The sequence below is a fragment of the Macaca fascicularis genome, chromosome 1, assembly GCF_037993035.2.
Source record: "Macaca fascicularis isolate 582-1 chromosome 1, T2T-MFA8v1.1".
NCBI classification, from domain to species: Eukaryota; Metazoa; Chordata; class Mammalia; order Primates; family Cercopithecidae; genus Macaca; species Macaca fascicularis.
Window position 1 is genome coordinate 15,849,881 of NC_088375.1, and position 27,875 is coordinate 15,877,755.

Below are 27,875 nucleotides of genomic sequence, written 5' to 3' on the forward strand. Positions count from 1 at the left end.
GGAAGGCCTAGAGAACGTGTGATAGTCCATGGTCCTGGAGAGAATTAGGAAGGTATATGGGAGATGCTACAGAGTAGGACAACTCCATGGGTCCCAGTGATTCTTTTTGTTTTGTTTCTTGAGGGGATTGCATAGAATTGAGCTGAACCTCACTATAGTCGCCATGTTCAGATCGTTTGTCTCTGCTGGAAATATTCCTCTTCCTTTTGGAAGCAGTACCCTTTTGTGGTCCCCTGTGTGCATTACAACCCTAGGGAAATCCATGGCCTGCGGGTGTTATCACAATGGGAGGTTAAGGAGAGGAATGGCGGAGTGGTTACCCTAACCTTTCTCCCTTCTTTTTCCTTCTGTTCTCCACAAGGCTTTTTGTGTTTTGTTGATGAAAACAAATGCATCTCTGGCCTTTAAGATGAGCTGCATAGGAAGATGCATTGGATTAGGCCTTAGATAAGAGCTTATCAAACATGGAGGCTGGGTACGGTGGCTCACACCTGTAATCTCAGCACTTTGGGAGGTCGAGGTGTGCAGATCACCTGAGGTCAGGAGTTTGAGACCAGCCTGGCCAACATGATGAAATCCCGTCTCTATTAAAAATACAAAAATTAGCCAGGCTTGGTGACGAATGCCTGTAATCCCAGCTACTCAGGAGGCTGAGGCAGGATAATTGTCTGAGCCTGGGAGGCGGAGGTTGCAGTGAGCCAAGATCACGCCATTGCTCTCAAACGTGGGTGATAGAGTGAGACTCCGTCTCAAAAAAAAAAAAAAAAAAAAAAAAAGGAGAGGTTTCCTTGAATATGTCTTTTGTTCTGGTGGGTTCCTGCCTGCAAATCAAATGTTGATTATCAGTGCAACTACTACAGAACCTGAGAAACAAAAAAGACTTCAAAAAATAAAAAGCCGGTCTTTCTCCTCAAGTATTTTAACCAGGAAAACTTACAAAATTAGTCAAATCTGAAGTCTTGCCTAATTTATATTCAGTATATAGTCTAAAAATGCTTCCAGATTTAAAACAGAAAGAAAATCTTAAAAGCAAATGATTTTTCTCTCTCTTTTCCCTTCTTCAGGCTTTTCCTCCAAATGTGATCATTGTATTTTTCTACTGCAGTGCAGTGACTATATTCTTCACAATAATCAAACTAGTCAGTTATCGCCTACACCTCATGTTTGACAAAGGAGAAGTAATTCAGCAAAAGCCCTCCAGAAAGGAAGAAAAGCCAAATAAAGACAAGGAGGCCAAAGGTGAACACATAACTAATCCCAAAAATCCAAGGTAATATTTCCAATTAATGTGACACTTCAAAATTTAAATGTTTTGCTCTTAAGTTTTTTATCAGTTGTTTTTGAAATCACTAGTACAGGCAGATAGAAATATGTGCATTTTTTTTATATTTCAGCATATACTTAAGCATAACATTGATATTCATAATCGGGATGGTTTAACTGGCTATCAATATGACCTTCTCACATGATCTAGAATTCATTTGTGTTAGGCTTAGCACTGCAAAAAATTTCACTTCACTGTTTTTATGTTGTTATTTAAATGCTTAGAACATGCCAGAGTATTTTAAAGAATAGCATTTGTGTTTATTGATATAAAAGTGATACATTACATAGAGCTGAAATATTAAGAGTAATTTTTGAGTTAGCATTCTTTTCACTATTCTTGTATTATTTCTTACAGCTCCTTAAGACAGCATGTCCTCTAATTTAAAAGTAATGTTTACTATAAGGTTTATCTGCTGCACATGGTGGCTCATGCCTGTAAACTTGCATTTTGGGAGGCTGATGTGGGAGGATCACTTGAGTCCAGGAAGTTGAGGCTGCAGTGAGCCATGATCGTGCCACTGAGTTCTAGCTTACCCAGAGAGAGCGAAACCCTGTCTCTTAAAAACAACAAACGAAGATTTATATATAAGGAATATAACAAAATGGACTGTAGGAAAAATAAGTTTTTAGACTAGTACTAAAAGAGTCATGCTTCTGTTTGATAATATCACTCACTGCTCTTGTGTTTCTCATGTTGGGTTAGCAATAATAGGCAGATTCACAATGGCAAAAAGGAAGAGGCCAGTCGAAACCTCTCCACGCCTCCCCTCCGCTGCAGCTCCAGAGGGCAAAGCATAACCTCTCATCACTCTTCTGGGCCATTGGTTAGTGGTCTTGTTTCCTGTTTCACCCTCTTCATGTGGTTTCGGTGTTGATCTCACCTAGAATGGGAGTGTTCAGCAGCAGTGATTGTAGCTTGCATGCTGTAATCACTGGCCCGTGTACAGTGAATATCACATCCCAGGGTCTGGAAATGGCCTGAAGGGTGCCCTTGGGACCATATGATAAATGCCCAGTCATGTGTTCAAAGCACACTCTCTGGCCTCCTCTGCCATCCACCCCCACTGCTGGGTCAGCCACACTGGGCAGAGAACCAATTTGCAGGCCTTTGCTTCTTTCTGTTGTCATTCATTGAAGTCATCATATCTGCAATGCCTTCCACCTGAAACGGATATCGCCTCTGCTTTCCATTTTAAATCACACTTGTCTTTCTGGGAAGTCAATAAATTACCTTTTTTCTAGATTTACTTTATTGAGCTCCATTCGCTATAGTGTCAGCAGTGGCTTATTCCTTCTCTGTTTACTTTCTTAGTAGCAAATCTCCCTTTGTCACAGTACAGTTGTCTTGGTTGAATGTCCACACTTACATACATTTGTATCCGTTCTGGTCCCCATTTTATAGAAGCTTAAGGAGAGTGAACACTGTATTGTCTCTTCCCTACATGCCATTTAGAAAACCAGTGACTACTGGTCAGTTATTGCTGACTGTCTGGAAATGGACGATCAGCTGAGTCATCCATTGATTTTTGTTTCTTTCATTTGTTAGGAGTTGTCAGCACAGGAAACCGTAGAAGATCTCAAAGGTAAAGTGTCATCATTCATATTTTATCCCTGCATTATCCTCAGTGAAGTGAAAAATATTTTTATAAAACAGAATGTCAGTGGATTAACTGAAAATAAGAACTATACCTAAGACTGCATAGTTATATTTTGACTTTGTTTCTTTAACTCTTAATTTTAATTTTTTCTCATCAGTATTTGTGTATCAAGTCTTAATTCAAATTGTGATATTTTGTTGATCATAATTCGTTGTCATTTCTCCAGTCTATGCCTCATTTTATATGACTTATAAAGAGCAGACATGTAAGTTTTTTTATGGATGATAAATTATCATCCATATAAAAATTTGTATTATAGTACATACATCAAAAAATGACAGGATAAATTGTATAGCATTCTGCATATCTACCTTTCTCTCAAGTTACAAATTTTGTTTTGGGGGATCTTTCCTTTAACTTAAACAATTTTTGTTTTACGTTTTTACTAAGATTTTTTTTTTTTTTTAATCTTTTGACTACCTTCAGAAGGCTTAGAAAAGATCTTTTGGAGGCCTGAATTAATTCCTTTGTTTCTCTGCAATTCTATTTTCTTTTCTACTACTACAAAGACAAATTTTATGCACTATTTCAGTTTTGAAAATGGTGTAAAATTTAATTTGTTCTAGAAAACAGCTGAAATTAGCACCATAGCCCTAAACCCCTAAAATGAAGTTTCTTTTTTCATCATTCAGCTGTATCCCATTATAACAATATGTAAAGGATTGTCCAGATTTTTTTCTGTGTTATTACTACTAAAATAAATTCACATTAGTTAGAGTTCTAATATTTTGGTTGCACATACAGCTTCATAACGGTTACTTAATGTCTGTTTTATACACATATATACAAGCACATACCTTTTCCTTCATATTAAACATATTCTTCTAGATTAGGTGTGCTATAGCTCATCATCTTATGTACTTTGAATATCTGGTCTGGCCTTTTAATTTCACCATTCCTATTAAAACAATAATTTCCCATTTTTTACTTGTACTAGGAATTGCAGTAGAAGTTTTACGTACATTATTTCATTCTGAGTCATAGTGTGTAAAATGTACAGGTAGCATTTAAACCCATACCTGGCGAGTAAATCCAGTGTTTCTTAGCAACACTATAGTAAAGCAAAGAATTTTGTTTTTTCCTTAGTCAAATCTTATAAAAGACACCATCTTAGTTGGTGGTGTTCTACAGTATTTTAAGGGATTTGGTTCCAGGACCCCCGTGGATACCAAAATCTGTGGATGTTGCTCACGTCTCTTATATAAAATAGCATAGTATTTGCATGTAACCTACACACATCCTCTTGTATACTTTAAATCATCTCTAAATTACTTACAATACCTAATACAATGTAAACACTATATATATAGTTGTTATACTGTATTGCTTTTCATTTGTTTTATTTTTATTGTTATATTTCAAGAATAATTTCACAGTGGGAATGTTATTTTAAAAAATAAGTATCCCTGCAGCCATAAAAAAGAATGAGTTCATGTTCTTTGCAGGGCATGGATGAAGTTGGAAACCATCATCCTCAGCACACTAACACAGGAACAGAAAACCAAACACTGCATATTCTCACTCATAAATGGGAGTTGAACAATGAGAACGCATGGACACAGGGAGGGGAACATCACACACCAGGGCCTGTCGGAGGTTGGGGGCCAAGGGGAGGGAGAGCATTAGGAGAAATACCTAATGCATGCAGGGCTGAAAACCTAGATGATGGGTTGATAGGTGCAGCAAACAACCATGGCACATCTATACCTGTTCTGCACATGTATCCCAGAACTTAAAGTAAAAAAAAAAAAAGTATCCAATTCCATTAGTTGCTGGTGCTGTTTTAGTTTTGTTATCATTCATTAGGTCTGGCTCTTGGGCATCACTCATTCATTTCCAATGCTAATAAAGTTGCCATGTGTCGTTCATTTCAGGTGTCATTCTATCAGAAGACCATCCCATAGCACCAGTGTCATCTACCTCACCTGGTATCAAAATGGAAAGTTTACCTGCTTGTCAAGCACACATGCTGGAAACCATGCCCAAGTCAGCAATACCCGTAAAACCAATTGCCACAGAAACTCTCATCAATGGTAAAGGAAAGGAAAGAGGAGGCAAGGGGCAGCCTCCTTTGCGCCACAGATCCGAGGGTGGCTTAGTGGATAAGGGACCCTTGAAGAAGTTGCCCCACCTGTCTTTGTCTCAGTATGACTTACTAGAAACAGACATTTCTTTCCAGCCATGGGGGAGTGAGAATTCAGTCCTGATTCCAGAACCTGTCAGTTGTCCCCAGGGTTCCGTAAGGGAACGGGTACAAAGCAAGTCACCCCAAGACAGCCTGAGCAGCAGCTGCCCTCAGTGTGACACCATCGTGGCCAAGCCTGTGGAGGAGCCAGCAGACACATCCTGTCAGGTGGATACCTCCTGCCAGGTGGACCTGCCCTTGAACCAGGAAGTGGACTCCTCAGATAGTGAGGTGGCTATTACTCTCATCGATACTTCTCAACCCGGAGACCCACTGAGTCTACATGAACCCATAAAAATTGTTATCACGATGAGCAGTACCCCAAACTCCATGACAGATTTGGAAAGCTCCCTCCACCTGAAGGTGGTTGGCATAGAGAAGACCGGTGTAAAGTCTGACGCTGAGCCAACTAACCCAGGGGCGGCCAGTTCTCCCAATGCCGAGCAGATCTCAATTCCCGTGATCACCCTGGACCTGCCTGAGGGTGGGGGAGGAGGTGTTCCCTGTTCTGAAGGCAATGGAAGTGAAAGGACTCCAGAGAGACTGAAGGCAAGGGTATCCACCAATCAGTGTTCTGGCTATGGATCTGGGGAGGGGGGAAGTGCCACCAAGGATCACAGTTCTTCCTCACGGGAACCCTGGGAATCAGCGTCCCGGCTTACACCTGATACAGTCTCTGAGTCTAAGGTGGGGAAGGAAGGCCTGACTAACCTTGACCCATTGTCTTGTAAGTCCAGCCATGAAAAGAGGCATGCCCGGGTGCTCAGTGTGGACAGTGGGACAGATGTCTTCTTGAGTAAAAGTTCCGCAGAAATTGTTAATGATACAGAGAAAACAATGCCAACTTCCAAATCTGATCTAGAGGCTAAGGAAGGACAAATACCAAATGAGTCCAACTTCCTGGAATTTGTCTCCCTGTTAGAATCCATTAATACTTCCAAGATGGCCGCATCCAATCAATTGAATGGCTCAGCAGAGCAGAATGAAGAAAGTGGGCTTCTCCAAGGTGCGATTCCACATCAGTTCCGTTCTGATGATGACATAGAAGGCAATATGCCTCTTTGCCATTTGCCTTCTGTGATTTGATTTTGCAAATAGTGGGACAACTCTTGGGCAATCGTTTGTTGCTTGGCTTTGTCATCAGTATTTGCTGAATTACCGAGACTAAGCTCTGTGATGAACATGTGTACATATATTGTCCTACTCTACCAGGACACTTAAGGCATTATCATGATTTTTTTGCTTCCCTATTCTACAAGGCAAGACTATTTACTCCCAGGGAAATAAGCAATTATATTTTACTACTGTGGCAAGTACTCGCAATAGATGTTTCTTCCTTTATGAAATAGATGCCTTCTGGGAAAGTTGATTGTAAGACAAATTTCTATGAAGTGAATCTACTTTTCCTGCTGAGTTTTATTATAAAATACAGAATTCACCAATTATCCCATGTTGTACTCATAATAATAACAAACTCTTCTGCAGCTCTTAATTTATGCCAGGCAGTGTTCTAAGCACTTTGCATATGTTAACGAGGGTGACTGTACCTTGTGGTTTGCCTGGAAGGGTCCTCATTTACACACGGTTTTGCCAACATAATTATTAAGAGCACTGACTTTCTCTCTCAAAAGAGTCCCCAGTTTAGATGATAAATTATACAATTACTGTCATATTAACTCACTCTTTATATAACTTTATGTTATGGATATACCATTATCCTTCCTGTTCTTCGAATGAGGCTCAGAAATTTTCACTTGCCTTCCCAAGTGTCTAGTAAGTTCAGGAGGTGCTAGAACTGAGATTTGATTCCAGGCAGTCTTTTTTTTGTTTTTTTGTTTTTGAGATGGAGTCTCACTTTGTCGCCCAGGCTGGAGTGCAGTGGCACCATCTCGGCTCACTGGAAGCTCCTCCTCCTGGGTTCACGCCATTCTCCTGCCTCAGCCTCCGAGTAGCTGGGACTACAGGCACGCACCACCACGCCCGGCTAATTTTTTGTATTTTTAGTAGAGACGGGGTTTCACCGTATTAGCCAGGATGGTCTCGATCTCCTGACCTCGTGATCCGCCCGCCTCGGCCTCCCAAAGTGCTGGGATTATAGGCATGAGCCACCGCGCCCAGCGATTCCAGGCAGTCTTGTTCCAGAGTCCTTGCATAAAAATTAAATGATATTTCCTATATGAAGATAAGGTACGTTTATTTTCAGGTTACTTAGTGTCTCTGGGCCTCACTTTCCTCATGGCTAAAATGATGTTACTGGACTAGAGCTTTTATAAGGTCTTTCAGCTTTAAATTCTGTTAATGCCGTGATTTCTGAGCATATCATTTCTACCTAGATCTGTGTTGAGATAGCATCTGTATGGTAGGAATGCTTACTGAAAGTTGTGTTTGCATATGGTAGCTCATTTTCTGTGCTGTAGGTGGTAACGTTTCTTAGTGCTGGGATTTTTCCTCTGCTCTCTGGACAGCCAGAGGCTCCTCTGGCTCCATACTGTTGGCTCTGAGAAATTTTCTCTGATTACTTAAACTTTTTAACAGACAGGGCGGTATATAAAGCAGGAGTAACTTGAGACAAAAATGTTTCTAATAAAAGATGTGGGTGTTTATCATCTATCCAATATAGAGATTCATACCTCTAGGCTAGCACTGTCCAATAAAATTTTCTGCAGTGATAGAAATATTCCATATCTGCAGTCCAATATGGTAGCCAATGGCCACATGCAGCTGTTTAATACTTTAAAAGGGAGCTGTGCAGATGAGAAGTGACATTTTAAATTTTATTACATTTTAATTCATTTAAGTAGCCGTGTGGCTATTGGCTGCTGTATTAGACAGTGCTAACCCAGAGCACATGAAGGCCTTCCCAGAAGCAATGTGTCCAGTGGATAGAGCACTGACTTTGGAACCAGACAGCACAAGGCCAGATTTGGTTCAGTAATATCGGCTGGTTGAGCTTGGACAATTGATCAGATGCATCTGTGTTGGAGTTTCTTCTACAAAGCAGGAATCATAATATGTTACAGATTTATTGTGAGGATTCAATTAGGAAAATATGTGAAAAGTTTTGCTATTTGATCAATTTTAGTCTTTTATTTTTGTTTTCCCTCAGGCCATATGTAAAGTTTACTTGGTTTGCCTGCTTGAGTTTTTGCTCTTCATTTTTTCAGCCAGCCACATTCAGTCAGAAGGGTTAAATTGGACATCGAGGTTGTGTGCAGGGAGATATGAGGTATTCTATGGGAAGAGATAGGCTTAGGTACCAAGAACTTGAAGGTACAGCAGGAAGGGAGGGGTTGGAATGAATTATATGCTTCTTTTAGGAAAGGACAGAGGATTTTAATTGAAGGAAGAAAGGAGAGACTACAATGAATCTTTTAGCTCTTAGAAGGCCATCAACATCAAAGGTGGCAATTTAGATAGTTTTTCAGTGGTGTCATGTGTCTTTGAGATTGGTAATATCCTCTTATTCTTCTTTCACTGAAGTATTTGTTATTGTAATCTGAAAACCCAGTTTTTGAGTTTGTTTATAAAACAACCTGACGGTGTTTAATGATATTAGCAGCTTAGGAAATGTTCTCTAATCGTTTTCCTGCTCATCAGTAGGACAGTGCTTGAACTTGGACCTCACTAGAAAAAGATACAGGATTTTCTAGTTCTCTCTAATGTACTCTTATTTCTAGCCCAGGTTCTCTTCAGAGGATTATTCTCAGGTCTCAGCAATATCCTAGAATTCAAGGCTATGGAAAACCACACACTTCTGAAAAACCTTTAAAGCATGTTTGTTTGCTTTTTTGTTTGACACAACTTTATTTTACTTTGTGGAAATAAATGAGGACTGCCCATATGAGAACAAGCAAAGTCTGTTTATTCAGAGCTTACTTATGGTGAGGGAGTCAGCCGTCATCACTTGGGTTCACCTGAGACTTAAAGGCAACTAGAATGACAAAGCTTTATAGTGGAAAAAAGAGAAGGCTTCAGATGTGCCCTGACTGGAGGTTCTGGGCATTATGAAGCTGGAGGTGGCTAGACTAGGAGTGAGGCATCCTATGTGCTTCATTAGGGGACTATATTTGGTTTTCTTTGGGTGGTCCTAAGTTGGAAGCAGGGACACACATTAGGGAAGCTGTCAGCTGTGAATCAAGTCCTAGCCATTTCGGGCTAATTATTATGGGGGTTATTGTTTGGCTTCCTGGATTGTTTGCCAGAAACAGTGGTCTGACTTCCTGCGAGCCTGACCTGTGCATAGGATGTTGTCTTCCTGGGCTGCTTACCCTGGATAATGGGTTGATTTTCTCAGCTGGGTGCTGCAGATTATTGGTCAGAGTTCTATGTTATGAATAATTTCTGGCCATTGTCCATTCGTATATTCAGTCTCCTAACTTCTAAGAATTTCTAAGAAAAGAATCATGAATGTATATAGAAATGATCATTGAAAAATTGTCTATAATATGGAAAATGGAAACAATGTAAATTTATAGTTAGGGTCTATTTATACCATTATCAGTATAATATATAACTACTACTTTTAGATGATGTAGATGAATATCCAATAACGTTAAATATTTATAGTAGTTTAAGATAAATATGATAAGTATAAAACCATACCTGTATTATGACTTCATTTTTGTAAAAAAAAAAAAAAAAGTGCATATATCTAGGAAAAAGAGATTAGTATGATATATATCAAATTGGCTCCAGTGGTAATATGATGGCAGGATTAGGAGTGATTCAAAGTTTTTTCTTTTGTGTAGTTTTAAATTACATACAATGAATGCGTAGTATTTTTATAAAGAGAAACATTTATATAAATGTATTTTTTAAGGAAAAAAGGGAAAAAATCACCCATATGTTGATTTACGTAATGTACCCATTTAAGAGAAAAGGAGTCTAAGATATGATGAAGAGATGTGAACAAACGAATTCAAAGACTCTTAGTGTGAAACAGGAGAGCTGTGTCAATGTGCCTTTCTGCGATTTTTTATGAGGCATGATTACTGGCTAAAGCTATTTGTTATGATAGCACTTTCTTATAAATGTGTTTCTTGAAAACTGTGAAAACTTCTATCTTGACAGGCTGTCAAATGAAATGCAAACATTTTCATACCAAGGAAATTCTTATGGTAGTTTCACAGATGTGCTGAAAATGTTTATCTTCAGGACTCACAGAGAAGCCAGCATTGCTCCTCTAATTACTTGAAGTTTCAGGATGAATAACATTGTTCTAGACGCAAGGATGTGATTTATATCCCACAGACACTAACACAGTTTTGCTTTCTGAGGGCTTAGGCAGGTCTTGATAGACTTTTCTAATGGTGTGTCTTGAAAGAACTTGTAGGTTCAGGCTCAATTCTGTTCTCTCAGGCACAGACTGTTGAGCTTAAGAGCCAATCATTTACTCAGAGTAAGTCATGGGAGTACAATGGTCCTTTTGATCTTAAAAGTGACAGTTGGAATGTGTCCGCAGAGAAGGAAGGGCTGATCCTCAGGGTCATATGCAGTCCATTTTGCATAATGGTATAACCTGAGACCCTTAGTGGTTCATTGTTTAAAGAGTCTTCAAAAAATGCAAAAAAATAAAAACATTCTGTACCTATTGATCTTGGAATTCTCATTCACCTTAAAATGTTCTCAGGGCAAGGAATAGGTGTTGTAGCTCACTGTGTCCTACACAGTACCATAAGCATGTTGTTCAAAATCAGCTATACCAGCTATACTTGGCCGAGTGTGGTGGCTCATGCCTGTAATCCCAGTGCTTCAGGAGGCTGAGGTGGGAGGATCACTTGAGGCCAGGAGTTCAAGTCCAGCCTGAACAACATAGCGTGCCCCTATACTTACATAAAGTTTTAAAAATTAGCTGGATGTAGTAGCATGTGCCTGTCATCCCAGCTACTTGGGAGGCAGAGGTAGGAGAGTCACTTGCACCCAAGAGGTTGAAGCTGCAGTGTGCTGTGATTCCACCGTTGCACTCCCGCCTCCAGCCTTGGCAACAGGGCCAACCCTGTCTCAAACAAACAAACAAAAACAACCCCCACCCCCAGCTATACTTACAAGTATTTGCTTTATGAAGGGTCCAATTCTAGCTTTAGCTTGAAAATTCAGTTTTAGAGATGAGTGAGAAGAAAGACTGTTAAGATTTATAAATGGTAAAGGGGACCTTGCTCTGAAATAGCCAGATTTGTTTTTGTAATTTTTTAGAATCTGAGGTTATTCATTTATGAGACATGAACCTTTCAGACCTGTGTAACCTAAATGGGTGATTTCCAGCTGGGCACATGTGTGGTCACCGATTTATTTCAAGGGAGTCCCTCAACCTGTATATAAAATAGTAGGTGTTTGTAGACGCCTAAATAACACATCTCAGACTTATACATGCTTCTGTTTTTCAAATATATGTAGGTACTTCCATAATTAGGAAAATGAAAAATTATTTAAAAGTCTTTTGCATGCAGAGGAGCTGCTTGGATTTTCTTTCTATTCTTGTTTCAGTTTTGGTAACTTATTTCCCAGAGCTTTCACATTGAATTATTTTATATTATATTAACAGGTAAAGCAATGTTTTTCAGATAACACTTCCCAGGAAAAAAAGGAGGAAATCCTCGAAAATGAAAAGCCCAGTGGACACAGTCCTAAGCAAGGAAAACCAGACTTACAAAGTCAAGACCATACTAGCACCAGCCCCGTGTGCACTCAGCCTGCCAAGACTACGGCCTTGTAAGGATAAGTTACTTATTTAGTTTCGCTTAGTCATAAACCATGAGACAGCCTCATTTACTGGCTTCTGCTTTTAATGCTTTATCAAGGATAAGGAAGAACTTCTAATCATTTTTTTTTTTTTGAAACTTTTATATGTGTTAAGTTTCCAGGGCAATAGACAAAGACAGATAATCTACAGGGTAACTTCCCAACAAGATAGTTCTGTCTTGCAAGTCATCAGTGGGCCTGAAACGTCTGTACAGGAAGAGATATCTGTGGATGCTATGCATGTCTTCATTGATGAACATGGTGAGTCTTTGGAGCTCTTTACTAATGAACAAGCAGGGAAAACTGTCAGCTTTCTCAGACTCATCGTGATATCTTAGCCTGAGCACTAGACTTGAGAACTGGAAGACTTAACGCCGTAGTTGCCCACACACTGTTCTTTGAACGGAGTGTGCTGCCTCCCATCTCAGGGTCTTTACACATGCTGTGCCCGTGTGTGCCATTGATCCTTCAGATCTTGGTCCTAAGGTAAGTTTTTCAGGGACACCTTTCCTGAACTCCCCAGACTTAATCAGGTTCGTCAGTTTTTGTTGTTCTCTTAACACCCCGTCTCTTTCCTTCTTTGATAATATTACAGCTTGTATAATAATTTGATTAATGGCATTTCCCCCTCACAGTTATCAACTTCAAGAGGGCAATGCCCAGTAGTCAGTAAATATTTGTTGGACCTGTGTTGCACACCTGACCTTGATATATTTTTCCATCGCCTTGTTATAAAAAGGATTTAAAATAGTATACATAGAGAATTATAAAGTGGCAAGTTCAAAGTTCAAAGGATAAGGGATATAGGTCCTAGTTTTTCTGGGATGGGTCTTGGCTTATGTATCATATAGCTCCAGTAGTGCTTGTTATTTTACTCTCAAAAGGATGCTGGTTTGGAGAATACATTATATGGTTACTTTATCTGGAGTTCGGTAGTTTATAGTTTTAAATGCTTTGGCATGTGCAGAAATATAAGGGACTTTTACATCATAAAGAACAACATTAGCACTTACATGAAAGCCTCCACAGGGGCTGCGGTTGTTACAGTTTCTCTTGGTGGAAAACACCTTTTGAGTTGAGGGCCACCTTCCAGCTGCTCACAACAGACAAGGTTAATTACGCTTCCTGTGTCAACTGAAGAAGGCACTAGTAGGAGCTCTTCTGGGCAGAAACCGTTTACATCATTAGAAAGGGAACGGATTTTCATACCTCAGTATCCTGAACTGCTTTAGTGGAGCTAATTGAACTCTGCAGATTAATTCCACCTCTTGCTTTTCCTCATTAACAGGCTGACACATCAGTCAGTGTGCTGTGGCACTGGCTCGTCTGCACATTTGGAGGCAGAGATGGTCTCATGTGGTCCACCAGTCAAAACTGTACTCTTAATAAGCTGCTTTTTGCACATGACACCGAGGTATTCATATACAAAAAAATCCAGTTATATGCTAGCACAGATCATGCTGACACATGAAGAGAATGTATGTAAAGTGAATTAAGAGATGACAGAAATAAGTCTATCAAAAGCAATTAAATCATAAGTAACCAAGTCAAAACTTGTCTAAGTATATTAGCAGGGAAGCAGGTCAAAGAAAATTTTCTTAGTCACGTTTCTTTCAGACATCCTTCAACTTCTCATGATATACATTCTGTGGAGAAATACAAAGAATGGATCCAGATTGTCAACAGTTATTACAACAGACCAAAATAAGTTTCCTTTTAACTTGAAAATTGTATAAGTTGAAACAATTCCATATGAATAATTATGTCATATTCTTTGCTGAAATTTTCTGATTTTACAGGGGAAATTAGATCCTGTTATTTAAAATCCGGAAATCAGAAAGAAGGTCCTTTACAGCCTCTACCATCAAACTGTGACTGTCTGTCTCAGGCTCGGTGAGTGGAGCTTTGTTTCCAGGCTTGAGAGCTGTTGCATTGCTGGGAGACACAGCGATGAAGATAAAGTGAGGATTCTGGTTTAGAAGAAATGTGTTAATCCCTTTGTAGTTGTTAAAGCATGTAGTTTTGCGTGAAAGAAAAAGAAAATCTGACATTCTGAAATAATGAAAAATAAATGAAACCATTTTAATCGTTGCTGCTTCCAAAAACGAAGATAACATGTAGGTAATATAAATAGACAGGAACCCTGTATAAATGTAATAATGTTCCCTTCAAGAAAGATGGTGATGCACATCTCAAATACATTATTAAATTTGTCCCAAGGAGCGGACTAGAAATGTGGTTAGTTCTCATTTATTCTCATTTACAGTAATGAAGGCAAACTGTTTTACAGATAGATACACATCTTTTCTATTGTACTTCAGAATGCTTTGAATAACTTTCTTAATTGTGTTGATATTAAATTAGGTGAAGTTGATATTAAGTTAGTTTGCATATCTGGGACATATGATGATTAATAGTGTATTGGGCAAGCTGTATATCTTGTCAGTGGCAGACAGAATTCATCCTTCATCCTGGGCTTCAAGATTCTTTGTGGATAATCCATATGGCCATGTCTCAGTTGGTTGCTCTAAGTGTGGAAGTAAATTGTTCATGTATCCTTCTTTAGAATTATACGTATATTTGAGGGCTTATGGGAGATTTTCGCGGTGTAACTGGAAAGTCTTGCGCTTCACATCTAAACCTTAATTTCAGAGCCTGTGACCCCGTGTGTCTTTCCAAGTTTAAAGTCTTCCCAAGGGTATATGGGAAATTCAGGGGGAGGCTTCTGTGTGCTTAGAATAAAGGCTGTCTTTGTCCTTGCATTCTGGCCTCCAGGTGGAATGCTGTTGTGTGCCAGCTTCTTAGGGCATTCTCTCTTTAATGCCACTACTGTTTCTTACCTGCTTAGGAATGCTAGTGCCTGCCATTCAGGTAGGTCTGATGGGAACTGTAGGTGACGGCTCTCTCTCGCCACGCAGTCCCTTCTGAGCTTTGCACTAAAGCAGCCTGCATGTGCCCAAAGTCACTCGTGTGGGGAAACAGAAATATTGTTCATCCCCCACTTGCCGTCCACTCTTTCTCCTTTTCCCTCAGGTACCATGCAGCAATCCAGATGGCACAAATTTCTTCTTCTCCATCCAACAAGCATGCAGAGTCCCCATGCAAATGGACACCCAAGAGGAGAGGGAGGTTTGCTGTCCACATCTTTACTCTAACCTCCAGGACATTCTAGACGTTATGATGGTTTGATGAATTTAGTCATCTAAGATGGCAGCTTTCTCAGACAAAATATGTAATTGCATGAGAACACAGCTTTGAAAACTGCCATATTATTCTGCAATTCCCAGCTAAAAGTTGAAGTTTTTCTAAGCTGAATTTAGAACAAATTCTTGTTTTATCCCAAAGTAAAGTTACAAGATTTTTGGTTTTAATTTCCCCCCCCCCAGGATAAACATGTCATTTTTCCTCTAGGTTAAATACTTGGACTGCATTTGTCAGTAATGATAGTTAGAATAAGGCCATATATCCAGAGCCTTAAAAAACTGAAAATTTACAGTATCCAAATTAAAATGAGAGAGAGGACCTATAGTGTTTTCATTAAGCCTCAGTTCCTTAGGCTCTGCCTCCTCTAGCACGACGTGCTAACTTGCTTTCTCCCCTTAAATTTATCTGTCTTTATTAAACTTCCTCCAGCCTCTACTTTCTTTCATTTCCTCTGCATTTCCTTTCCAGATTACAGCTCTTTTATATTTAACCTGCCTTCCGTTTCCAGAGCTGCCTGGACATAGGTTTGCCACAGTGCATTCAGCCTTGGTGAAATGGCTTTTGGTGAGGTTGTGTTGGGGTGCTGCGAGAGTATTGGACTGAGAGGCAACTGAGCAGTGTTGATGCTGAACTTTCTTGTGAGGTGTGTGGCTTAGTGGAGAGTCTCAGAATACCTGGCCCTTTCCTATGTGCCTTTTCAAGTCCATAGAACAGTCAGACCCCTTTCTGTTACACAGGAGGGAAACCCATCTCAGACAGGTTTACTCAAAGTGGGGATTTTGCGGTGATGTAACTGAACAGTCTTGAGTCCATCTGTCTTCAGGAGTGTCTAGATAAAGACATCTGTCTAGACAAAGAGGTTCAGATTGAGTCATTGGGGCCTAGTTTTGCCATTTCCATCGCTCTCCTGTTCCTCTGTTTTGATACCATTCTCGAGCACCTCACCCTAGCGGTCAAAAGACAGCTGTCATTACCCTAGATCTTGTGTCTTTTCTCATCTAAGTCTAGCAAGAACAGTATGCTTCTTTCCCGTAGACCCCACGGAAGGTCTGATTGGTTCTGACTGAGCCATATTCCCTGAGCCCAATCACTAAGACCAAGCAAGCACTTGGTCTGGGCTTACACACACAGAACTGGATTCGAGGTTCCCCCTGAGACTGGATGGGGCTGGCTCTCTGAGGGATATTTGGAGTTCTGTGGACAAAAGCCAGGCAGCAAAATCAACAAGTGACCCCTGAGGACTCTGTTTCTGGTGAAATGGCAACTGAATTAATTACTGAGCTCCTGTAAAGAGAAAAACGTTCAAGTTTTTTGCAAGCGACTTTCCCCTTGAAGAAAATCTTTATTGAATGTCCCTAGTCACCCCTAGCTTTTCTCGTGTGTGAATGCTCCAATGGGCAAGGCCTTGGTCCACCAGTCTCAGATAGCAAGTTTTGGGTCTTTGACTGTCTGCTCTTTTTCCAGCATTATTTGACAGGGTGTTGGTCTTAAAAGTTCTAGAAAAGGGCTGAGCATGGTGGTTCACACCTGTAATCTCAATATTTTTTTTTTTTTGAGATGGAGTTTTGCTCTTTCGCCCAGACTGGAGTACAGTGATGCAATCTCGGCTCACTGCAACTTCTGCCTTCCAGGTTCAAGTGATTCTCCTGCCTCATCCTCCCCAGTAGCTGGGATTACAGGTGCCCGCCACCACGTCTGGCTAATTTTTGTATTTTTAGTAGAGACGGGGTTTTACCATGTTGACCAGGCTCGTCTCAAAACTCCTGACCTCATGATCTGCCAGCCTTGGCCTCCCAAAGTGTTGGGATTACAGGCGTGAGCCACCATGCCTGACAATCTCAGCACTTTTGAAGGCTGAGGTGGGAAGATCACTTGAGCCCAGGAGTCTGAGACCAGCCTGGGCAACATGGCAAGACTCCATCTCTACAAAAAACAAAACAAAATGTAGCAAAAACACCAACAAACAAGAAGAGTTCTAGAAAAGAAGGACACATTGCCATGTGTAATTTCTCTTTCTTGTGCTTCAAAGATAAAGTAAAATAATACACACGGTTTGCTATTATATGTATAGTTAGTCCTTAAGATAGATAATAGAGGGGACTTTGTTATGTGGTGGTGTGGCATTCAGCGGCCCATTTGGGCACGGGAGATATACAGTGCTTCCTGTCAGATGCATAAGCACAAAACTGCAGTCACTTCACTTAGCAAAATTACAGCATTGAAGCTGTTCCCTAGGTAGTTCTGGAAAAGCAGTTAAGGCGCTACCATCTGTTTAATTCGTGCTCAAGAAAAACGAGTCAGTCCTATGTCAGTCAGATGATCTTCTGGATTTAAACTGCTGTCTGACAGGCTTAGGGTGGATATTCCAATTGTCTCAAACTTCTCCCCAGACTCTGACACATGGAAAGCTGTGCTACCCATTCACGGGGGGCTAATTTCTTTGGATTTGTTATAAGCTTTGTCTTTTGCAGAAGCCCATGATGTAATGATGATTTGGGAATCTTTGAGTTGGCTATCTGAAAGAAAAATTCTCAGAAAGCAGAATAAGAACCAGCCATCTGGCTCAATTTAGATCTTTGAATTTCTGAATTAACATACTAGTACGTGTGTGCACTCGTCTGAGCTCATGTGCACCTGGGGATGTCATTGCTGTATCTCCGTCTCTCATGGTAGAGGTAAAGAATGGAACCAGAGTAGAGCCAGTGAAATGCCAGCAGGTCAGGATTTTGCCACATGGAAGGACTGAGTGGCTTGTACCTTACCCCTTGTTCCCATGTGTACTATTACGGCAGTTCGTGGCTCTGAACGAGGCACTTGCCTGCAGTAGCTCTGGTAGTAACAGCCACCATTTGTTAAACACTTATGCACTAAGCTCAGTGTTAAATTACCTAATTTTATCTGCACAACAAACCGAGGTTGGTGATACTAGCTCTATTTTACAGATAAAGAAACTAAGACTGATTGTCAGAAGTGCTCAGCTTCATGTAGATAGTAAGCGGCTGATGGACAGGTGAGTCTCCCTCCCTGCTCCCATCCCCCACAGAGGCGTCACAGGCTCAGGGTTCCTCAGCGCCCAGGCAGGTGTGATAAATAGGTGAGGGGGGCCCAGTGTGGAATGGTAGAGAGGAGTGGTGATGGCTGCAGTAAATCGGAGGGCATTTATCCCATCTGAAGGGCTGCTGCTATGTTAGTCTACTTATGATGGCTCATAAGCCCCAGGTGACAGGATTTTCCAGTTTTTTCCACAAGGAGCTAGAAATGCATATTTGTATCTAAAAGTGTATTTTGTTTCATGTTGTTGATTTTAATTTTTTTTTTTTTTTTTTTTTTTTGAGATGGAGTCTCCCTCTGTCACCCAGTCTGGAGTGCAGTGGCGCGATCTTGGCTTACTGCAACCTCCGCCTCCTGGGTTCAAGTGATTCTCCTGCCTCCGCCTCCTGAGTAGCTGGGATTACAGGCACGTGCCACCTGGCCTCAGCTAATGTTTTTGTATTTTTAGTAGAGACAGGGATTCACCATGTTAGCCAGGATGGTCTCAATCTCCTCACCTCGTGATCCGCCTGCCTCGGCCTCCCAAAGTGCTGGATTACAGGCGTGAGTCACCGCGCCCAGCCGATTTTAATTTTTTTTTTTTTTTAATACCACTACAGATCACAGGTTGTGCGTGGTTGACTGTGGCCTGTGCACTACCTGTGGTCAGCCTCTGCCCTGCCTCTCCAGTGGGAAAGCGCTTGCCCTCAGCTCTTCTTGCGCACATGTGCGGCATCCAGACGCCCTTGGTGGTTCCCACTTTGCAGGCGCCTCCAAACCACCTTGCTAAGGTCTCCACTCATTGCTCCCTTTTGAAACTCTCATCTTTGAAAGCTCAAGTTACAATCTGCCTCTGTTATACTTCTTTTCCTTCTCAGTCCTCCCTGTGAAAATAAATTCATCTCTTCAAGTTGCTGCCAGGAGGATGCTGATCACATTCTCCCTGGTATCTCATTTACTTGTAGAGAGTTCCCATCTCTTTTTCTAGATTGCATGCATCTAAAACCAGCCTTCACTTAGCCCTTTATAGGTAGGTGCTCAATAAATGTGGGATTAAATCAAATGAATCATTGGAAGTGACAAAGATGGCCCAGTTGGAGTTCTGGGATGAAGGACAGCAGGAGAAGCTAAACAGGAGGGGCCGAGTAGGGCCCTGGGGCACCTGAAACTGGTGGAGGAGTGTGGTTTGTTCTCTATGCAGCAGGAGTGATGGGAATCTATGTGCAGAGCAAAACAACCCTGATGAATGTGGGATTATCAAAACGACCTCAACAAATAAATCCCTCATCTTTGATGGGACGGTTAGAGGGAGAGCCAAAGCACTAGCAGTTTGCCAGATCAACGCATTTGAACACAGAATGTGATCTCCTCCTTTTATAAGTGGGGAAGTACAGTAAAATGAAACCTGTAAAATGACCCGTTTTAAACCAATCTACATAGAAATCAGAGGTAGAGACTCAAATTTTCCAGCCCTGAGTTTTTATTATTTTTATTTTTTATTTTTTTGGGACAGGGTCTTGCTCTGTGGCCTAGGCTGGAGTGCACTGACGTGATCTTGGCTCACTGCAACTTCTGCCTCCTGGGTTCAAGCAATTCTCCTGCCTTAGCCTCTCAAGTAGCTGGGATTATAGGCACACACCACCACACCTGGCTAATTTTTACTAGAGATGGGGTTTTGTCATGTTGGCGAGGCTGGTCTCGAACTCCTGGACTCAAAGTGATTTGCCCTCCTCACCCTCCCAAAGTTCTGGGATTATAGGCGTGAGCCACCATGCCCAGTCCAGCCCTGTGTTTTATTAGTTCATAAGGAAACAATTTTCTCTGTCTGTATGAAAGCTAAAAACAGAGGAAAATCTGACATTGAGAATTTTACTTCCTTGAAATCAGAGGTTTAGTATCTAGCTATATGAACACAAATTTTGTCTCGGACTTATCTGGGTTCAAATTCCAGCACTGATATTTACTTTTTGTTTGACATTGTGCAACTTGCTTAACCATCTTAAGTATCCATTTTCTAACAAAAAAAAATGCAGATAATACCTCTGTAATAATTCACTGGTTTGCTTTAAAAATTAAATGTGGGCCGGGCATGGTGGCTCACGCCTGTAATCCCAGCACTTTGGGAGGCCATGGCAGGCGGATCACAAGGTCAGGAGTTGAAGACCAGCCGAATCAACATAGTGAAACCGTGTCTCTAATAAAAATACAAAAATTAGCTGGGTGTGGTGGCATGCACCTATAATCCCAGGTACTTGGGAGGCTGAGGCGGGAGAATCACTTGAACCTGGGAGGCAGAGGTTGCAGTGAGCCAAGATCACACCACTGCACTCCAGCAAGGGCAACAGAGCAAGACTACGTCTCAAAAAATAAATAAATAAATAAATAAATAAATGTGATAGTACACATGCAGTGTTTAGGACAGTGCCTGCCATAGAGGGCCCTCAGTCAATGTTGGCTGTTGTTACTATCTTTGGATAGAGGCAGAAGGACTTCAGGTAAAGTGCACTGTGACTTGATATACCAAAAGATGTTGACTTTTGTTTCTTGAGTTTTTATAACAAAACACCCGATTTTATATAACAAAAATACTTTGGGCCAGGTGGAAGCCTTTCCTCTAGTCCTTTATGAGTTGGTTTATGTGATTTGAAGGCATTCCCCTTATTAACCTGTTGTGTTCCAACATCTTGGCATGTATAGTTTTAGAGTAGGTCCTTTAATATGATGTTCTTGGCTTTTAATGCAATTTGATTTTAAGTTCTTCTATTACAGTAAACATAAACTTTGATTTTGAACTTGGAAGGATGCCTACTTGGGGCTGTAAGTCATTCAGCCATGGAAGATATATTGGAAAAGCAGGTTTTTCCCTATGAGGTGACTTCAGTGGCTGGGATTGTCTCCAACTGGGCCATTAAATGACTGATTCTTATTATTGGCAAAAAAGCCATTCCTCTTAGCTATTGTTCAGCCTTGTTACCATGGGACAGTTTTATATCCCTGACTCCCAAGTATGAATAGGGAATTGTTAGTAATGTAACTTGATGTCTCTTTGGGGATTCCTGAAGGAAACCGGGAGAGGAAACAGACTTCTCTCCGTGGCCTCACTGTCGCTGTGGGAACCAGTGCAGTTCTTGTGGACTGCTCCAGAAACACAGCAGCATTTTCTGCTTGTACGATAGCTGCCCATAGAGCAGGTACCTTTGGTAACATTAGCTAGCACAGTTCTGCTTTCCCCAGAAACTGGAATGAGGAAACTACAACTTGAATTGCAGCCTTTAGAATTGCTAGTAGGAAAAACTGCCAGAGGATAAATCCACTTGAGTATTTTATTACCCAGAACACAAGATTGATTCAATAGTTCAGAGCCAAAATGAACTAATTTGCCTGGAAAGTTGGAATTGCTAATCTGCCTGGAAAACCGAAGTGGAAGTAGGCAATCTGCCTAGGAAGTTGGAGGTGAAGCTGCTTAGAAAGTTGAAATGTGTTTTTGAGTGCAAAGGGTTTGTTGCAGAGTGAATTTTTATTACTACTCAGTAGAGCTTGTAATTAAAGCTTGATGGTTTCTCTTTTTTGTTCAGCAAATATTTATATTTCTTTGTGTTTAAATTAATCCAAGTAATATAGCAGAACGTTCTTCTATGAACAATCTATAACCATGTTTCCGTATGAATCTGGCTTTTCCAGTGTCATAAACAATCTAATGGAAATGCATGCAAAATGCATATCATCTGCTCCCCAGTGAAATCTGATTGGAAAGACATGATATTTACATTCATTTTGAGGATCTATAACTCATAAAGTAGGCATGGTACTCTTCTGAATGGAAGAGTCATTCTGTAGCAAATTCATTTGCAGGACTTTTTTGGGGAATTTTTTTTTATCAAGGATGGAACTTCAACTTGTTTTTATTTAAAAAATAGAGTAGGATGGTAATATAAATATTTATGTGAATTCACTTATTCATGGCTTTTGTTTTTGAATTATTGTAGCAAAGATTGAAGTAGATATTTTCAGTTTATAAATTAGGCTTATGTTTGAAAGCTGCCCTAAATCTCTAATCCCGCTGTGTACCATACTCCAAAGGTGGACTGAAGCCCTATACTTAATCTTTACTACCTCCTCAGAGTTCTTACTCTTTTGTTGACATTATCAGCTTCTCTGACCCTTATCTCAAAAAGACCTCTTACTTATTGGGATTAACTTTCAGGAAAGTCCTCTAAAGCCACAATGTTTAATTATCTACCTGGTTCCCAGAGAAGATAAGCAGGCAGAAAGCAGCAAGAAGTAATCGTGTCTGTTTAGACTGGGTTTTTAACTTTAGTCAGAATAAATAATAGTGACACTCTGGTTTGGAGTAGCTGAGCAGGAATGTGGGGCAACGAAACAAGTCAACTAGATATTCAAAATGAAGAGTAAAACGTTGTAACTTCTCTCAGTATTAGATATACCCAGTACCATGTGCCATTCAATGATAGTTTGGAAATTTCATCTTTTATTACAAATATTTGAGGTATGCATATAGCTGCCTCACTCACTTAATTTGGGTAGTAGAGAGATAGATATTTGCTGCCTCAAATTTGAAAAACTTTTGCAGTTTCTTGGTGCCTTTGATCACATGGAGGTGAAAAAGATTGGCAAGAGGTAGATGATCACCTGGGTCTGCCTTGGAATAGTGTCTGCCCTCCCAAATTTCCATGTCCTCTCTTTTTGGCGTTCACTCTTTACTCTTTGCTCCTTTCGCTGTCATTCTTATCTTGTTTTCTTAGACATGTTAGAAAGAGATTGTACTTTCACCCAGGCATAGAGTCATAAGGACAAAAGGTTTGTGAGGTTGATTCTAGAAAGATTTTGTTCTCTGGGGCATCTTCTCTGAAAGCCTGAAAATTGGCCCTGCCACTCAGTGTGGATCTCTTCGGGTGGCCACAGCCACTGCCGCCACATGATGGCAGTCAGGTCCCATGCTCCCGACCTTGCCTCACTTCCACGGTGTCGCTGCCTTTTTCTCTGATACTCACACAAATTTTGCTGTAACATAAGAGAAGAGTTTTTTGCCGACTGTAAAACAATTCAAAATAACAGGTTATGGTTTGCAGAACAGTGCTGCTTTAGTTAAACATCCTACATACTGAATATGTTGCTGCGACTTTCATGTCTGTGTCCCTCTGTGGGCCTCGTGCCCATGTCCCCGGAGGAAGCCTGAAAAACAAGGGAAGAGGCAGAAAAAGGGAGGTCCCCTCCCTGAGAGCGGTGGGCTGTCGTCTTTAAACTCTGGGGAAGGTGAAGAATTTCAGGAAATGTTTTTCCAACATCAGTGAGACGGTGTAGAAGAAGCACATGTATTTTGACTGTCTGTTACTTGTAGAAACTCAGATGGTGAAAATCTGGGGAGTTCAGTGTGGTGGAATATCGTCATGGTCAATTTGAGACCCAACTGTTTCCATATAGGAGTGCACTCTTCTGGCCCAGGCTAGATTCTAGCCCCAGGCCCATCTTTATTACTTTCTAGTGGCAGCACTTTTAAAAGTTTCCACCATTAGTCACTATTTCTGCTATTGCTTGGAGCTCAATCTAACTTAAATAAACTTATCTCTGCTATAGCCCTGAACCAAACTAGTTTACCAAAGATTCACCAGAGAATGGGATAATTGAGACCAGATGTGCTAAGTATCGTGTATTGCAGTTCACAGAATAGTTACTATAGGCTTGGGATATTTCCATTGCCATTATTGTTTTGGAGGAAGAGAAAATGCCTCTTGAAACTTAACGCTTTCACTTTATATGTATTAATGTGGGAAAATCTTTGGCTTTAAGTTACTTAGACATTGTGTTTCTAGATGATTATGATGCTTACAGTCTATAACTTCAAAAGATGCGAGAGAATAACCAGCAAATACTCGGAGAAGAGACACAAGCAAAGAACATAGACTTTGGAATTATTCAGAGATTGCACTCCTGTCCACCTGTCCATGTCAGTGATTTTTGTGGGCATCGTCATCTCTTTGGTGCTTGGGTGGGCAGGCTGGTGCACATGGATTATAACTACACTATCAGGACATCAGAGAATTATATCACATAGGGAAACATCTCCATTTGAGCAATGCTTACTGTAAGCATGTAACCATTTCCTCCTGGCCAAATGGGGAGCCCACATACACATGACAATACAGATGACAGTACAGGTTTCTGATGCAGACATATACCAGTCATGAAGCTCAGAAGAGAATCTTTCTTAATATGCTCATGCCTTGTCTAGAATACTCAAACCTTATAAAAGAGGTTAATTAAGAGGGAAGTTAATATGCTGTTTGAGACTGTCTTTATAAAATAAGGAGAATTAGGTGTGAGTTGAGAGCAAAATACTCTTCCCCCATGCCTGCTAACAGAGACACCTGAAATTAATATAGTATTTGTGTAAAAGCATAGGAGTTATGTTACTATTTAATATAAGAATAAGCAAAGTCAAGTCCTATATCAACAGAAAAGAGTAAAAAGGGTCAGGGATGGTTATGAAGTGCCTAATATATGAAAGGCAATATTCACTGCTTTATGTACATAGTCTGGTTTAGTTTTCACAATGATCCCTATGAGGAAAATATCTTCCTGATTTTATAGGGAGGATTCGAGGTAGGAAGACAACATGCTTATAGTCACAGATAGTAAGTAGTAGAGAAATACTTTAACCTAGTTCTGTTTAATTCTAGAACTGACCCAAAAGATTTTAAATAGAAAATCAACCCATAGATTTTTTAAAGGATATTTAAATGGCTTACATAGGAAAATGATGTTTATTATTATTATTTTACAATCAGAAATGTACTAAGAAATATGAAAAAATTAAGCTGATGTCTATTGATTGACACTTCCTTTTGTATCATGTATCCTAGCAGGACGCCTTAGTAGGAGGAAGACTACTCTAAAACAGCCGTTCGTTACACATGATGTCGTAGTCAATTCTTAGTTTATTTCAGTTAGCAATAGAGGGTGCTGTACACCTTCTACATTTTTCACAGAAGCATACATTTCTTTTCCCACTCTTGCCTATTTACGATCATTACCTACCTTACCTACAATGTAGTTAGCTTAATCTTTTGGTTTTAGTGAAGTTCTGGCATGTGCTCCATTTAAGATATCTCTGAATTTGTGTCAACAATGAAATTTCAGTTCTATTGTATTTCGATGTGAAATGACAGAGTTACGTTACTCAGCGGCTTCTGTACAACGCAGAAGAGTTTGAATTAACATTGTTTTTGTAAATCTAACTAATCTTTTTCTCTGTTAGTGACGGAGATTATGCCACTAACATAGACAAGAAGGAAAAGCACTGTTTTAGGAGCAAGCATTAAATAATGGAAGCATAGGATTTTTTAAGTTTTCAAACTCCACGTACTTACTCTACCCGGTTCATTTCCTAAACCCTAACCTTATCATGTTATGTTTCCTAAGTGGTTCTTTATAGGAAGACTTTATTGAATGTATTGAAGTTTTTGTTTATTTACATGTGTATATGAAAGTTGCTTTTTTTTTTTTTTTTTTTTTGAGATAAGATCTTACTCTGTTCACACAGGCTGGAGTGCAGTGGCGTGATCATGACTCACTGCAGCCTAGACCTCCCAGGCTCAAGTGGTGTCCCACCTCAGCCTCCCAAGTAGCTGGGACTATAGGCATGTGCAACCACGCCCAGCTAATTTTTTTCTATTTTTGTAGAGATTAGGTCTCACCATGTTGCCAGGGCTGGTCTTGAACTCCTGGGCTCAAGCAATCCTCCCGCCTCAGCCTCTCAAAGTGTTGGGATTACAGGAATGAGCCACTGCACCCAGCTGTATGACAGTATTTTGAACACCATTCACACAGAATAACTATTGGTATGCTTATGAGTATGATAGGAAGGAGTTAGGAAAAAGAAAGATCGAAAAGATTGCAGAAACTTTATCATGAAAGGTGTAGATTATAAATCAGAAGGGAATTATGTTACTGTAGCATCTGCATTCTTAAGGAGCCTGTATTAGACGGTGTGATTTGGGCTACAAGTAACCTTATGTAACAAAATGGGCTGCACGATGAGATGTATTATGTCAGAACACAAGAAGCCCAAAGATACGGTCTGTTCAAGGTTGGTGAATTCAGAGGTTTAATGCTGTCATCAAAAAACTAGTTCCCTTCCATCACTCAGCTCTCCAGTCCTCAAGTTTTTCCTTCACGATGGCAGTATTTATTATTCATGAATCATGCAAAGGCCTGGAGAAAGACTGTCTTTTACTTTTGTTACTACTTAAGAACTATAGAAAATTTTGTCCAAGAGCTCTCTTATTCCCAGCCAACTCTTCTTTGCCCTTCATTGACCTCTTAGAATTGTGTTTCTTTCTCATTCCAAAGCCAAGCTCTGGCCAGAGTGAATGGCTTAGAGACCAGGATTTTTCCCTAGGGCTAGGGAAGGACCTCATGTCTCTTCCAAAGCACACAGTCTTGGATGACTTAATAAGATGGAGTTATGTTAGCAGACATTCTATGAGAAATGCCTGTTGAGTAGGCAGCACCATTGTGTCCTAAAAGTTATAGGTACCCTGCTAGGAAATCAGATAGAGAAGTATGTCCTAGTTTTTGCTTTCTGAGCCAAAGGAAAAAAATGCCAGGATTGAGACTGCTTACTGTTAATTTAAGTCTTGCCAATCTGTGTGTGATTAAAGATAATAAAACTATTTTATATACAGATCACAACTAATTCCATAATGTCCTCTTGATCAATTACCCAAGACATTTCTTTTGTCTAATATGTACTTACCGTGCTTTGGGCTGTGGTGGAGAGGAGATGCAGTCAGGTAGTAGAGGTGTTAGTCTCTGTTTCTTCCTGGTTGGTGTCTGGAGAATTATCAAGCCCACTATTTGTTTTTACAAAATGTGAGGCTAGAACTTGTTACTAAGGCCTCCCCACCCATTAAATATGTAACAAATTTAAGGTTGTCGTCTGTAGAACACCAGGCATCTACCCACCTGCCCTATGACACACTACAACCCTGGGCAGCCTGAGTAATTTCAATGTATGCAGGGTAATTGACCTTCTCCCTGAAGGTAGCCTTGTATACATAATTTTAAACTCTTAACTCTTTATGTAAGGTTGTGAAGACTCATCCAATACCTGCTTTGGGCATTCCTATTGTTCTTGTGTTTGTGTATAATAAATAGATGACTTGTGGTATCGCCAGGTAACCAAAGCTTTTGTTTTGCCCACCCTCAGAGAGATGCAGGTCAGCTCCTCCAGTACCACAACTTCTGAGAGTCAAGATCCGTCTTCTGGGGACCCTGCTGTCAGTGCCCTTCAGCAACAGCTGTTACTGATGGTGGCTCGCAGGACCCAGTCAGAAACTCCACGGGTACGTACATGCCAGAATTGCTGTTTGTGGATGTTCTAGAAACAGGGGATCTTAAAACCTTTTTCCAGGTTGGATTACCTGACAGGATTAGTCAGCTCTTTCCCTGAATTTTGCATCACTGGGTTGTTGATATATCACTACAAGGCAGTCTACTGACTGAATGTGAAAAGAAATCAGAGAGATAGCAGCTAACCTTGGGTTGATATTAACAGGATTGCCACTGTCTCAGTTGCTTTTCAAATGCATTAGAAATTCATGCACATTGATCTTTGGTTGCCGGGATGCGTAAGTCTCACAGGAGCTCACTGGATTAGGTTACCTTTTTCGCCCATGGTTTGCAAAGTATCTGTTTTTTTAAAAAAATAATGT

At 40.4% G+C, this 27,875-nt stretch overlaps 1 protein-coding gene across 17 annotated transcripts in view; it reads left to right on the forward strand.

Annotated features, from left to right (window-relative positions):
- The window catches only part of PCNX2 (pecanex 2), a 309,218-nt gene that overhangs the window by 31,773 nt on the left and 249,570 nt on the right, over positions 1–27,875 (forward strand). For 10 of the 17 annotated variants that reach the window (XR_012414710.1, XM_015440348.4, XM_005539760.4 and 7 more), the window contains exons 2-9: positions 1,065–1,270; positions 2,030–2,150; positions 2,873–2,909; positions 4,859–6,175; positions 11,730–11,877; positions 12,023–12,168; positions 13,707–13,800; positions 27,371–27,506. Coding sequence is in view for 12 of the 17 variants with exons in the window: in XM_015440348.4 (XP_015295834.3) it covers positions 1,065–1,270; positions 2,030–2,150; positions 2,873–2,909; positions 4,859–6,175; positions 11,730–11,877; positions 12,023–12,168; positions 13,707–13,800; positions 27,371–27,506 (2,205 nt within the window). In the remaining 5 variants the exon portion in view is untranslated. Of the gene's footprint in view, positions 1–1,063; positions 1,271–2,029; positions 2,151–2,872; positions 2,910–4,858; positions 6,176–11,729; positions 11,878–12,022; positions 12,169–13,706; positions 13,801–27,368; positions 27,507–27,875 lie in introns of those variants that run through there. The other 7 variants (XM_073995423.1, XM_073995457.1, XM_073995478.1 and 4 more) reach the window with 5 other exon arrangements.